We start from the raw sequence: 15052 nt of genomic DNA on the forward strand, positions 1-15052 counted from the left end.
AAACAAATAACTGAATGGACGTATATGGAATCACAATATGCTTTATGCCGTTTTTCTCGCACCCTTCTAACAAGCAATTAAAAAAAATTAAACGAGCCGCATGATGATAATGATTAATAATTCATATAATATCCACTAAACATTGTGATCAAGGCGCTCTACTTATTCATTACCCGGCTTACATCATTTGTTCCGTGAAAAGCATTATAGGCCTGTTTGCAGACATAAACATAAATATTTTATTTTAATATATTCTGCTTTTCATTCCCTCTATCTTCTCGAATAATATATCCATGGAATGCATATTTACTCCATGCTCTGGATTCCTATCGCATCACATTTTTTTTATATGCAGGTCAAACCAAACCACGATAACATACTCAATCAGAATAAAATCAATTGGGGAAACCTTAGATTTTTTTTCGAAAATTCATATGAGATTACTGATATGGATAAAACATGCTTCATATACTTTGTACATCGTAAATAACACATATTAGTCTTCATTAGCATGATTATGCCTATGTCACGGCGTTTATCACTCTTTGGTGTTAAACCAAACTGACAAAGTGTGAATTCATCCGTACATCCTTCCCTTTCAAGTCACCCTTTTACATTGTTAGTAAGTGGCAACTTTATCGACCTTCGCTGGATGCCCTTTTGTGATTTTCAAAGGAAAGGGGGCCATGCCTCCATCAATTACCACATCCGTATCGTTAGAACAAAATAGAGTGTACGTACGATCCGAGGTATTCTCAATAGCCAGCTGTATACACTTTTTGTTTAGGATTATAGAAATCGATATCAACTTAAAGTCGTGTACTCTCTTCTAGTTTGATCTAGCTTGATCAGTTCATGAAGTTGAATATTACGACAGCCATTTTCAAGAGGCAAAATAATGCACCTAAATGAAAGAAGAAAACAAAAATCGATGTGTTATAAACTGAAACCCTGATTTTTCTTCTTCCTATATTTTATCAACGGCGCCATTTTTAAAAAAAAAGAAGTGCACACCTAGTTAGCAGTAATGCATATAGCATTTTCATTTCTTTGAAAAGCAGGATAAAAGAGCATTGTAGATTAAATGCCTTGCTCACGGGCATAGGTGCCGCGGCCGGGATCGAACCCCGGACTTTTTGAAACCTCACAAGCAATCTTATAAAGTATCGATCGTTTTCGATCTATCGTTGATCATATCAGCGCACGCACGCAGCTCTGCGTGCGTTTTGGGTTTCATTTCGCTGCTCCCATTGTTTTCCCTCACTTTTATTGATTACGGTATATACGTGGTTCTGCGAAACTGAAAATCGTTGAAATCAAGCTTCCATCGCGGCAATGCCCACTGTACGCCAATATTGGACTCTCTTCGAAGCATAACTCGTTTTATAATGCTTTATAAACTATAGAAACAAAAGGTAAAAACGTATGACTTTCTGGAATGTGTAGTTTAATTAATGGACATTGTAATTATAACACAGAAAAGGCAGAAACATAGTATGAAATTGTATTTTTAAAGCCTGCAAATGGATGCGAGTAATAGCCTTTGCGGAACCGACTATATACGGCTCCCGTACATGAATAAGTTTTAGGGAACCGTATATATCCGGCTCCCGTTGGCAACGGGTTAAATGACCATGGAGATGCAGCTCAGCAAGTGACCAGCATGTATGGTGCAAAACTCGGTAGTGGATTCTGAATCATTGATGGAGACATCCATGCTAACTTTTTGAGGAGAGTAGCGCACTGTGACTCGTCTCTATGTAACCCAGGGAGCTCCCGCTCGGGCGGGAGCTCCATGGCATGGGTTAGTCTCTATGATGGCACTGTGTGTTCAAAGCTGTTTAAGTTTAATTTTGCTTTAAATATCTGCACTCTCCAGGGTCAGGGAAGGGCTGGTTTTATGTCTTATTACAGTCCACTAAGAAAGCAATTATTTTTCAGCTAGGCCTATACCGTTTTTCTCAAAAGCAGACAATCTTTATGATGAATCTGGATTATTTATGTTTTCATAGTTTAATAGAATATTAATTTGTTATTTTTTTACATTTCTATTCTATCTAAAAGGTCTACTTCCATTGTTATTGTAGTCATGGTAGTTATTTTCATTAATTACATATTTCACTGTTTATGTTTATTATGTTTTTTACTCTGTAAATCTTTCTCAATTCAGCCACTGGCTGCAATGAAATGATGATAAACCTTCAATTCAATTTAAAACCCTGTCCCTAGCCTTTGCAGTATTTTTGGTTATTCCCAGGTTCCCCCTAGGTAGTGTCACACAGTCAGTTTGCACGTACATGGGGCAGCCTGACCACCAGACAGCCAGTCGCAAATCCCTGGGAAACTCAAGACTATTCATTTCTTCTTCCAAGCTTCATGAGGAGAAGTTTCTAACTTTGTGACAAAAGAGTTTTCCTGTGATATCTATGTTGGTTTAATACATTAATGAAATGGAATCTGGAATTTTAGCCGCTTGAGCCACTTTTTAAAGCAATAAGCGGCAAGAATGACAGCAACCATAACCCAAAATCCAAACCTGTATTCGTTTCAACCACAGATCAACCAAGTAATTTATCCTATTTCATCTTCTGTCTCTTGAAATATGTTTAAAGTGGTGAAAGTGTACTTTTGTTCTCTTATAAAACTTATTGCTTGTCACAGTGCTGATACTGTATAACTGTCAATGTTTTTCAGCCAATAACACTTTCCTTAAAGATATTACTTGAACTCTCTATGGCCACATGAGAGGGGGAGGTTGTACCTGTCATTATAATGCATCTACATGTACATGTTGCATCTTTCTTATGAGCTCCCATACCACAATAGTCAGTGTGCTGTTTTTTACTAAAAAATAATCATTTTGCTTACTGCAGGAGGTGTTGGATATTCAAAGATGATTCAACTATGGGGTGTCACTGCTGTTGTCATCACAGTTATACTTCTGCACGCTGCTGATGCTGCAAAAGGTATGTTTGCTTCGTGTCTGCTAGAACCCAAGGCATAATCTTTTAAAGGTATTGCAGAATTCAGTGGGCAAAATATTTTTGTGTACTGCCTCTGAGGGAATTCATTGATAGTTGGGGGTATATTGTTATAATGATGATAATGTGCAACATTTATAGGCCTATAGTGCTAAATACAATTATTTTTTTAACTGCATACTGCTTTTGTTAGAGGTGTTGCGGCTTAATGGATAAGTCTCTGGACTTTAAACAAGAAGGTTTCGGGTTCTAATCCCACCGTAGAACTCGCGTCCTCTGGCAAGGCTTTATCTACAATTGCCACTCTCCACCCAGGTGTAGTAAATGAGCACCCGGTAGGAAGGAATTCCTTGAATGCTCGAGCGTCCGATCAGGATAGCCATGCCAAAGCAGGGGTAATACTATACAGCGCTTAGAATGTTTTGTATTAAGCGCTACATGTATATACATAAATGTTGCATATTATTATTATTACCACAACCTTAGTATGGTGATTAGGCATTCAAGGAATATGTTCCCATCTGCTTCATCTTGGTGAAGAGTGGCAAATGCTGATCAGTGCCTTTGCCGAAGGATGCAAGTGCTGTGGTCAGATTTGTACCCCGGACCTTGATGTTTGTAAACTTATCCATTGAACCACAACACCTTTATAAAAAACATATGTGAATACATATACTAGTAATAGGTCCTTTATTTTGGCAGAGAAATCACAATCACTTATTGATATTACATATATAAATGTGTGCATATATTAATTATACACATCATCAGCTGGACAGTTTCCTTTTTACTTTCCTATGCTAGCTTTAGTAATGATAGTAATAGTTGCATTTACAAAGTGCTTATTACATTCTGTTTTAAGTGCCTTACATTGCAATTATTATTTTCCCAGCTGACGTTTGAAGTTGTATTAAAATTTGATCATAGCTTACCGGTATGCAGTTATCAATCCCATTTATTACTGAATTCTGTCATTTGAAGAGGAACGATCCCATTCAAGAAGGCTAAATTTACACATTGACACTCACGCCTACACAGTTGTCAAAAGAATGCAGTGTGTCCCTATGAGTAAACTTTTGGCACTTGACAAACTCTTTGGATGCTATATCACTGCATCCAGGGTCCCATTAAACAAAGGTTAGCGATTGATCTTTCGCTTGATTATCACGATTGATTGTACACGTACATTGTAGTCTATGCAATCAATCGTAGAAAAACGTTCTATGATCATTGCTAAGCTTTGTTTTACAGGCCCCAGGATTAGGTTAAATTATATGCCACATACTGAAAATGTTGCTGTCCTTTTAATTGATAGTGGAGGAGCCGTGTAGTGATTCTGACTCTTGCCTTGTAAACAGAGGGTCGTGTGTTCGAATCCCACCGCGGTCTGGCGTCCTTTGGCAAGGCGTTAATCCAGACATTGCCACTATCAGCCCAGGTGCTAAATGAGTACCCGGTAGGATGCGAACGTCATTGTAGTTTTCCAGTACTGTGTGCGCCTCACCGGCGACTGACTGGAATACTCCCCAGGGAGTGGAGGATGTGCATACATTGTGTGCGGGAATGAATGATTGAATCCGATGACCAGGGTAAAATTATATCTGTAAAGTGCATCAATAGATACGTCGCTCCGGTGTATTAAGCGCTATATAAAAGCAGATTATTATTATTATTAAAGTGAATTGAATGTTATGTTGTAAGTTTGCCCATCATGTACAAATTGGTCTCTTTTTTTTGGGGGGGGGGCTCATCTCAGTCAAGTTCATAGCTCTGAGCTACAGAGTAAACGACAATTCTTATTGTTTTGAGTATATACAGTTGGTAAAATAAAAGTGCATTGCTCTGTGTACTATCATACAACTCATCTTAAATTCTGTGATGGCTTTTTTCCCTTTAGTCTTTGCACAAGAGCTGCAGCACCTGAAACCCCAAGCCGATGCCACAACCCAGACCTCAGCAGCACAGGAGCTTATTAAGAGACTTCTTCCCACAAGCCACCAACATTTCATAGTACATGTCGACCCAGCTATTGGAAATGATGATCAACTCGATAGTTTTGAGGTGTGCAGGTTTGTCCTTGATGATCCATTTTTCTCTTTTAACCATCTCTCAAAACTCACTTATTTCGGCAGATGTGTAGTGATTAACTTATTGGATGAGTCTGCGCCTATGAATGTTTTTAATAGAAATATGGCGCAATATACATTGTAAATGCTGTGGATCATCATCATCCTCATCCATAAAATGCCCGGTGGAGTCACATACGGTACATACATTACAAATGTGTAGGCATGCTTGTTGTAAACTTTGAGGAATAGAGGTATTTTCCCTACCTTTATCACAGACAATGAGTTATCACAAAATTTAGAAATGGGGGGGGAAGGGGTAGGTTCAAAGGACATTGTCCTCATGTTAAAAAATGGAGATATCAACCACCCACCAACAATTTTTTGTCACAAATGTCCTTATTTTACACAAATGGGGCATGTTCGAAAGAAATAAAAAAAAAAACCATAATTATTCAGTGCTGTTACGGATTTTTTTCTGTGTAGGCTTCTGTTCCCTTTTTTTTTAATCAAAAATATCGACAATTATGCATGTAGCTGTTGAAGATGAGATGGGAAAATTTGTATATCTTGGTCATGAGAAAAAAATACTTTAAAAAAATTGGAAAGGGATTCAAAGCGAACTAACAAATTTTAGTATCTGACTTTTGGCAAACCTGTCTAACAGATAATTGGAACTGCGGGAAGGGTTTGCAAAATTGTCACTCTCTCTCTGATTTGATCAAGTTGGTAAGTGCCAATATTAGAACTACCAGTATGTACGGTACTTGTTTGTTTATTTCAATGTAATTGTCAAGAGTGAATAACTACATGGCGTGGGTGTGCCAAGGTCTAGTGATTCTGACTATTGCCTTTCAAACAGAGGGTCGTGGGTTCAAATCCTAGCTGTGGCGTGTTCTCCTTTAGCAAGAAATTCATCCACACTGTGCTGCCCTGAACCCAGGTAAGATAAATGGGTACCGGCAGGGAATAATTCCTTAAAAAGCTGTGTGCACTTGAATCGGTAGCCTAGCTTAGCCGGGTAATAATGATAGCAGGGCCCGCTGGGAGAACAGTTTTGGGGACTGAAGTGGCTTCCCTGGGTAAATATGTTGTTATTATTATTATTACATTTTTTACTATGACAGATTTCAGCTGACGGAACCACAGTGAAGGTCATCGGCACCACAGGAGTAGCGTTGGTATGGGGAGTCCAGCATTACCTGGTCCATTACTGTAACTGTCACATCTCTTGGGATGGAAACCAACTATATCTACCACCCGATGGACAATGGCCTTTGATAAAACCACCTCTGAAGGTCACTACTCCCAATAGGTGAGTAGGATTTTGGTCAAGGTGTAGGATGGGGTCGGATGGGATTTTTTTATTACAAAATAAACTTTAAATAATAACAATGAGACTTGTAGAGCGCCAAATCCACTCTGTAGAGTGCTCAAGGCGCCTAAAGAGCTAAGACTTAAATAACAAAGTTTTTAGAAGACTTTTGAAAGTTTCGACAGAGGTTCATTTCCTAATGTCTTCAGGTAGGCTATTCCACAAAGTGAGGCATGCAAAAGCAAATGATCTTTCCCCCAAGTTTCTGAAACTCTTGGAATGAAATGGAAGCCAGAGGTGGATGAGCGCAAAGATCTGCCTGGTCTGTAGTGATTGGTAAATGAAAGACTGTATTGTGGTGCAGATCCAAGAATACTATTGTAGGACTGTTATTTTGACATTTTGTTTCCTTTAATAGTTTAGTTATTTACAGTTCAAGCTTTGGTATTTAGTTCAGCTTTGTTTACATTCCTGATGCTTCTGTTGTCATCCATTTACATTTGACTTTCAACCTGCTTCTCCTGTCATTCCTTTCCTATTCAGATGTGTTCATTCATTACATTCCCACATCTGATTCTTTTGTTCAACATTCTTATGTAATCATCCCAACGTCTTATTCATCTCCATCCTCTATCTCTTATTGGTTATTTTTATGAATTAGACTTTTCCACTTTCAGTTGGCTCCTCCATTCTCTTAATTTTCATTGGTTGATTTTGTGTAATTTAAATATATGCTAATTTTGTATTGCCATTATGAGTTTAGCTGAGGCAAATTAGCCCAGCAAATAAACAGTGCACTACCAGACTTCATCGAGTTAAGTTCTATTTTGTTCCCGTGTCTTTCGAGTTAAGTTCCCTCTTCTCCTCTCCGTTTGCTTCTGTTTGATGTGTGATCGAGCTTATGTTACTCCTTCTTCAGTTATTTATTTCTCCCCTTAAACTGTATTTTTTTCAACCCCACACTATGAAAGGCAAGCAACAAAATCTTAAAGATAATCCGATTTTTGATAGGGAGCCAGTGCAGGGAATACAAAATTGTGCCCTGTAGAAAAGTGATTTTCCCTGAAAAAATATTAGAATGTAAGGGCGATGCAATCTAGAGGTTATCTAGAGCATGAATTAAATTACAGCTCAAATGGCAAAAAAAAGGGGGCACAACGAATCTCAAATGGAAGGTGCATCAAGGCCATTTAATAAGGCATTTACTTCCATCTCATTCAATTCCTTTGGATTAATTCAGTTGATTCACAATGTAGTGCGCCATCTATCGGTTACAGCGAACATGCCAAATTTCTTACTTTGGGATTGACATCGCGTGCAGGCGCCAGGCAGTGCTCAGTGCTGGTGTACTGTAAAGTGACTGCGGCTTCAAAAATGAAAACCATGTCGCAAGAATTCATCAAAAACGGTCTAAATTTGCAAGGAAATATGGGGGCAAATTCCTCACCCACTTCCTGGACCCAGTAAACAGCATATTCGATATTCAGGCGAGCCGCGTCGGCCAGCGCTGAATAATCACTTGCATGTATGCACTTAAGTGCTAGAGCGCACAACAGGGGACCGTTTCATTTAAGATGTCAGCACTAGGAAGTTGTCTTTCTCCGACAGTTACCATAGTAGCAGTCAGAGGCCAGTGCCTTTCAGCCAATCAAAACCAATGATTTCACGGAAATAATCAGCAAGGACAATTTTGTCAGTGCTGACAAGTTTCATGAAACACCCACCTGATGTTGACTTTTTCCAATGGTGCATTGTGAATTTCGGCCTGTCTGCTGGAACCAATAGATGGTGCACCGTATATTGAATCCACTGAATTGAATCCTCGTTTCATGTTTGTAGTAATGAATTACCCCAGCATCAACCCATCTGAAATACTCTATACCAGTGCTTCTCAACCTTTTTTTACTCGAGAACCACTTTGACTCCCAACTTTTTTTTTGAGGCCCACCTACCAAACTCTTAAGAAAGCAGCATGACTACTTGTCTCGACTCAAAGATAGACAATGATTATAATGGGCATATTAGTGCGTACAACTTTCAGTAGCCCCGCCTTTGAGTCCCTCCTCCGAATGTATACAACCATGACAACATAACAACTTAAGAACAAGAATGCTTAATACGTTCAACATTCAACATTATGATTTCGCATCACTGCCAGTCATGATGAATCCAAATTTCATGAATTCAGGGTCATATTTTCTAACAGTTATATTCAGAGAGTTTTCAATTTGTTTCTAGCTTCCCCGCCCTTTTTAAATCGCTTTTTAAAAAAGGTCCGTTTTCATGAAAGTATGTTTTCATGAAATTTGAACACAAAGCCCTGAAGTACGTTCGAAACAAACAGTTCAAGAACTTACTGCATTTGCAAAGGTCTGGTAAATGGGTGACAATATTAACTAAATTCTACACAATATGCATATATATTATGATGTTCACATCAAAGTTAGATTGAAACCATCATAGTATGTATGCATGGACAGCCATAGTGCAACATGCATAAAATGTGCTTTACCTTTGTTTGACCCACGTAGACCGATCAAATATAACATATTCGGGCTGTCAGACAGGTCCAGGTCTGTGAAACATACTATAGTGTTTCCCCAGTTTTTGTTCTTCCTTTGGAGCTTCTTGCGGCCCACCTTGGAGAGCTTCGCGCCCCACCATTTGAGAAGCGCTGCTCTATACAATATATGGGGATTCTTATAATGACATTTTTTGTTTACATTTACCCAATAAATTCATATTATTTTCTATATTACCAGGAGAGCAATGATAAATTTTAGTGAATTTTACTGATGAAATTGTCAGGAAGCATTTTCATCAACATCTTTCATTTGATATTTGAAAAAGTTGTCATTTCTGAAAACTTTCCTTGATTTTGATAGGCTGAGAAGCATTGTTACTATGGTACTGTCTGATTCAGTAAAAACAGACTGTGTCAGACAAAACATTTGACAAGTCTTATGAACATTCTATGATGAAAATTGCCTTCGAATCACTGGATGAAATTGCACTGGGGGAGTGTCTCATCACATAGGACTTGTCAGGCATTTTATCCAACAAAGTCTGTTTTATCCAAGAGTTAAATTAGTAAGAGTACTTCTCAGCCAATCGAAATCAAGGCAAGATCTGACAACAGGTCGGACAAAAATGTTGATGAAATGCTCCCCGGAAGTCCCCATAATCCAGGACTAATCTCTTCCGCCAACGTATCACGTATATTTATAGATTCCGTTACTACCAGAATGTGTGCACTGTGAGCTACACTTTCGCCTGGTGGGATTGGGAGCGTTGGGAGAGGCACATCGACTGGATGGCACTGAGCGGTATCAACCTTCCGCTGGCTTTCAATGGACAGGAAGCTATCTGGCAGAAGGTCTACCTAAAGATGGGTCTCCAACAGGAGGACCTAGACAAGCACTTTGGTGGACCAGCTTTCCTCGCATGGTATGTCTGCTTTGATTGATACTGTACTAGTTGCATTTGAGTTGCTTCTACAATTGGTCCATGGTCATACTGATATTGACATAGACCTCTTTCATGCCTCTGTCTCTGTCAGACCTCAGTCAGTTAAAAACAAGTTTCCCCCATGATGATCTCAGAACAGGATGATGTGGACAATAACTGATCAATTTAGTGGAAAGGATGTTCATAAAAGTAAGATTGAATAATCGATTACCTTTTAAAATTTTGCTTGTTTTTTATAATAATTTGATGTTGACATTTGTTTACCAGGACTCGCATGGGCAATATCGATGGATGGGGAGGGCCCCTGCCACAATCGTGGCATGAAAACCAACTGGCTCTACAACACAAGATATTGAGGAGGATGAGAGACTTGGGAATGATACCTGTTTTACCGGCGTTTGCAGGTCATGTCCCAAAATCCTTTTCAACGTAAGTAATCAGTTGGTCACACTTATACTTTTTTCTATTTTTTTTTTCACATCATGTTCCACTTCATCCTACATGCACATGTATGAAACACACAGACAGGCTTATCTGAAATCATTTTTTTAGCCTCACGCTCATTTAGTTTTATCAATTATAGAAGTGTAAAATAATATCAGGGTATAAAGTGTTATTGAAGTACTGACAATTTACTTTTCACAGCATTCGATCAATTTAAAGTTGATAGTTCAAAATCAATTTTCCTACTTACATAAAAATCAACAAATTGCTGCATACCGATAATATTAGAGACTAAGGTGATAACCACATAAATGAAATGTGAACTGAAAAAAAATCACACATTTAATTCATACATCTGTGTATAATTTGTCATTAATGCTGTGAAGTCGAAGGTTCTATCTAATAAGCCATGGGGCACTTTTCGCTGTTTGTATCATAATTTGTAAATATTAGCAAAGACACGACAAGGGGAAGATTGGACAGTCAATAGAGTGCATTATGAAACGCTCGGGAAGAGTACCCTACAGCATTGAGTAAGTAATTTTAGAGGTGGTATTGCCATTTTTAGGTTGTGTACAAAACATATGAGAGAAATGGTGGAGGGGTGAAAGAATAGACGACTTTTATTTTACACTTTGATATTTTTCTTTAATATTTTTTTTCTAAAATTTGAGATGAATATATTTTAGAGGTTTCTGTGGAAAGAAAAGCTGGATTTACCCCCATGCATTACCCTGGTGCCCTCTCCCAAATTCCTTCTCTCATTTTCCCCATATGTTTTATACACAGCCGTGTGCGGATGTGAGAAAGTTTACTTCAACGCTGTTGGGCGCCCTTGCCCATGAGTGAAATCAAAACATTTCAAAAAAATTGCCAAAGTGTCCAGTCTTTCCCTTGTAGTGTCTTTGATATTATTCATAACCTCCTTGCTGTCTAGTTTGGCCAGTGCGATATACAAATAAAAAAGATCATGATAGTGTATTGATCATTTGTTCAATTCTCTTGTACCTACTTTTATTTACATAAATTTTATTTTTTGTTATGACAATGTTGATGGAAAATCATAAAGTTTACATTTGATAAATATATTTGAGTTACTTTCTCTGATTTTTAGAGTCTTCCCGAATGCATCTGTATCATATCTGGGGGACTGGGGACATTTTGGTGAGAAATACTGCTGGTAAGTATACAAATTGTAATTGTTCATTTCTGCACATTGGACATGACACTTGACACTTTAAGGTTTACAGAAGTCAGACACTTCTTCATGAGTATATTAGATATGTTTAAACATTAAGTTACTGATACAGTCAATTTTAGAAAACTGCATTGAACATTATAACTTATGTTGTCTAACAGACATTTTACAGTGTATTGCTTTGAAATGATATTAGTGCTATTTCCACAGCTGGAATTTCCCAATTACAAAAACTCTTTCAAGATGCATTTGGACTGCAAACTAAGACATAACCAGTGATGTGTACATGTAATTGGCTGTTTTTGCATATTGGAATGCAACTGAATTTTTTTCTGGTGAATCCCTTGATAAAATATCAGTCATAATTTTATAATGTCTGTAAATGTATGACGTGTTTCCAATTTTGAAACACAAAACATATTTTATGCATTCCTGCATTTTCTGAAATGACTGTATGAAAGATAATTTATGCTTTTTTTACTGGTAAGTTGGTAGAGCCTCCGTCTCACAACTGGTAGGTCGTGAGTTCAAACCCCGGCCGCGTCAGACCAAAGGCGTTTTTGGGAGTTGGTGCCATCCTATTTGGCATTCAACAATACAAGGGATAGAGCTACGTCGCTCTGACGCTGCCCAGTGGCTCCAGGGCCCACGATTAATTGGGAAAAACAAATTTTTTGCGGATTTCTGTTTCGAACAATAAAATATGGATTTTCAATTTTTTTTCTTTTTATATTGCATTGCTTTTTAAAATTGACCAATGATTTGTCAAAGTTCTATTTGTATTTTATCTGGCACTTGATCACTTATAAGTGTCAATAGTAGTTGCAGTAAGCAATTGTTGTTATGATAATTCAGAAAATAAAACTTATTGCAATCAATTTTGACCCAATTCAAAGCAGGAAAACAGTTTGAAGTGATACAAAATATCGAATAAGGCTCAAAACCTTGGAATACTATTAAAGAGCTTAGGGGAAGGCGGGGTAAGATTAGCATAGGGGCAAGTTGAGCCATCACCCCCAGGCCGATAATGAATGAGTCAGACATTGTGGTGGTGTCATGTATTGATGACCCATTACATAACCCTTTACCCAACCATACTGTTTTCGACTTTGAAACAAAAAGTACTTTTTTAGGCGGAAAAAAACAAATTTCAGCCAAATAAGTTAAAAAGGGTGTAAAATAGAGGAGCACTTTTTACCCACACACGTCTTTATATATAATAGAGAAACCAGAACAATATTGTTAGTCCAGGTATGGATCTTCATGATGGATGCATAAGAAATATCGCACTAAGTTCGGACTGGGGTACTTTGAGCCAGCCAACATGGGGCAAGTTGAGCCATGGTAATTCTTATGCTAATAAGAATGAAAAATAAAAAAAACTTGAAAAGCCATTGATATACAGGCAGAAAGGTGTAAATTCACATGACAGTTATTTTACTTTTAGAGGATGTTAGTATTTATAGAGAATTAGCGAGTGAAAAGACTTGAATTAAAATTACTTGCTGGTTTTTCCCGTATACATTTTGTACATAGTTTTTGTGGCTCAACTTACCCCAGAAGGTGCCACAACTTACCCCAAATATGGGGCAAGTTGAACAATTTGACATCACTTTTTTCAAAGGTCACAATGAATTTCAGTGTTGGGGTAGAAAGTTATATATAGGTGAGAAAAAAAATCCCAAGAATCAAATTTGAATGCAAGGTACATATTTCTACAATATTACTAGTCATATCAATCTTAACATGCAAAATGCAAAAAGTGTCACAACTTTAATACCCTGCCTTCCCCTACATGTATATTGCTGAAATCAATTAACATAAATCATAAAAGACCTTGGTAAAGCCACAATGTCAGTTGCCAAATTGCCAATTAATTAGTAATAGCTATTTTCTACCAGACCTTTGGCACATGTAACAAGAAAACTTTTAGTGATCAATTAATTTTGCGATTGTTGCACACAGTGGATTTTCTCTTTACCTCTTAGCATTAGGGAAGTAATTAAATGTTTGTGTTTCTATCATTTGACTGCATATGTACATTGTAAACCAATTTTATCTCTTATTATATCCTGATATTTCTTTTTAGTACTGCCCTGTTAGACCCCCAGGACCCGATGTTTGCCCAGATTGGGAAGGCTTTTATTGAAGCAGTAAGTTGTCCCCTTGTAAAAGGGAAGTTGGAATGCTCTCTTGTTAGTCTGTTATTGGCTTGCTTCATATCATTTTTGTCTCACCTGCGAAGCAAAGTGAAACTATAGGCGCCGCTTTTCCGACGGCGGCGGCGGCGTCAACATCAAATCTTAACCTGAGGTTAAGTTTTTGAAATGACATCATAACTTAGAAAGTCTATGGACCTAGTTCATGAAACTTGGCCATAAGGTTAATCAAGTATTACTGAACATCCTATTAGAGTTTCATGTCACATGACCAAGGTCAAAGGTCATTTAGGGTCAATGAACTTAGACCATGTTGGAGGAATCAACATCGAAATCTTAACCTGTGGTTAAGTTTTTGAAATGTCATCATAACTTAGAAAATATATGGACCTAGTTCATGAAACTTGGACATAAGGTTAATCAAGTATCACTGAACATCCTGCATGAGTTTCACGTCACATGACCAAGGTCAAAGGTCATTTAGGGTCAATGAACTTTGGCCGAATTGGGGATATCTGTTGAATTCCCATCATAACTTGGAACGTTTATGGATCTGATTCATGAAACTTGGACATAATAGTAATCAAGCATCACTGAAAATTTTGTGCAAGTTTCAGGTCTCATGATTAAGGTCAAAGGTCATTTAGGGTCAATGAACTTTGGCCGAATTGGGGGTATCTGTTGAATTACCATCATAACTTTGAAAGTTTATTGGTCTAGTTCATTAAACTTGGACATTAGAGTAATCAAGTATCACTGAGCATCCTGTGCGCGTTTCAGGTCACATGACCAAGGTCAAAGGTCAATGAACTTTCTCCGAATTGGATGTATCTGTTGAATTACCATCATAACTTTGAAAGTTTATGGATCTGATTCATGAAACTTGTACATAAGAGTAATCAAGTATCACTGAACATCCTGTGCACGTTTCAGGTCACATGACCAAGGTCAAAGGTCAATGAACTTTGGCCGAATTGGGTGTATCTGTTGAATTACCATCATAACTTTGAAAGTTTATGGATCTGATTCATGAAACTTGTACATAAGAGTAATCAAGTATCACTGAACATCCTGTTCGAGTTTCAGGTGACATGATCAAGGTCAAAGGTCATGTAAGGTCAATGAACTTTGGCCATGTTGGGGTTTTTTGTTGAATAACCATCATATCTCTAAGTTTACTGGTCTAGTTCATAAAAAGTGGACATAAGAGTAACCATGTATCACTGAACATCTTGTGCGAGTTAGAGTAGTATTCAAAGTCAGCACTGCTGCTACATTGAATCGCGTGATGCAGGTGAGACGGCCAGAGGCATTCCACTTGTTTTTATTGTTAGGGATTTTGACCATTGTGAGATAGTGATGTCTATTAAAAATGACTTTGTCCATGATTAGAGAGAGAGAGAAAAAGATTTAAACAAAAG

General features: G+C 37.8%; 1 protein-coding gene across 1 annotated transcript in view; it reads left to right on the forward strand.

Annotated features, from left to right (window-relative positions):
- The first annotated feature begins 2858 nt into the window (after positions 1 to 2858).
- The window catches only part of LOC121423987 (alpha-N-acetylglucosaminidase-like), a 33093-nt gene continuing 20899 nt past the window's right edge, over positions 2859 to 15052 (forward strand). The window contains exons 1-7 of the mRNA XM_041619546.1: positions 2859 to 2966; positions 4879 to 5042; positions 6175 to 6362; positions 9591 to 9809; positions 10098 to 10259; positions 11389 to 11454; positions 13562 to 13625. Of these exons, the coding sequence (XP_041475480.1) occupies positions 2894 to 2966; positions 4879 to 5042; positions 6175 to 6362; positions 9591 to 9809; positions 10098 to 10259; positions 11389 to 11454; positions 13562 to 13625 (936 nt within the window). The 5' untranslated portion in view covers positions 2859 to 2893. The remainder of the gene's footprint in view (positions 2967 to 4878; positions 5043 to 6174; positions 6363 to 9590; positions 9810 to 10097; positions 10260 to 11388; positions 11455 to 13561; positions 13626 to 15052) is intronic.

The sequence above is a fragment of the Lytechinus variegatus genome, chromosome 11 (genome assembly GCF_018143015.1).
Source record: "Lytechinus variegatus isolate NC3 chromosome 11, Lvar_3.0, whole genome shotgun sequence".
In the NCBI taxonomy this organism is placed as follows: Eukaryota; Metazoa; Echinodermata; class Echinoidea; order Temnopleuroida; family Toxopneustidae; genus Lytechinus; species Lytechinus variegatus.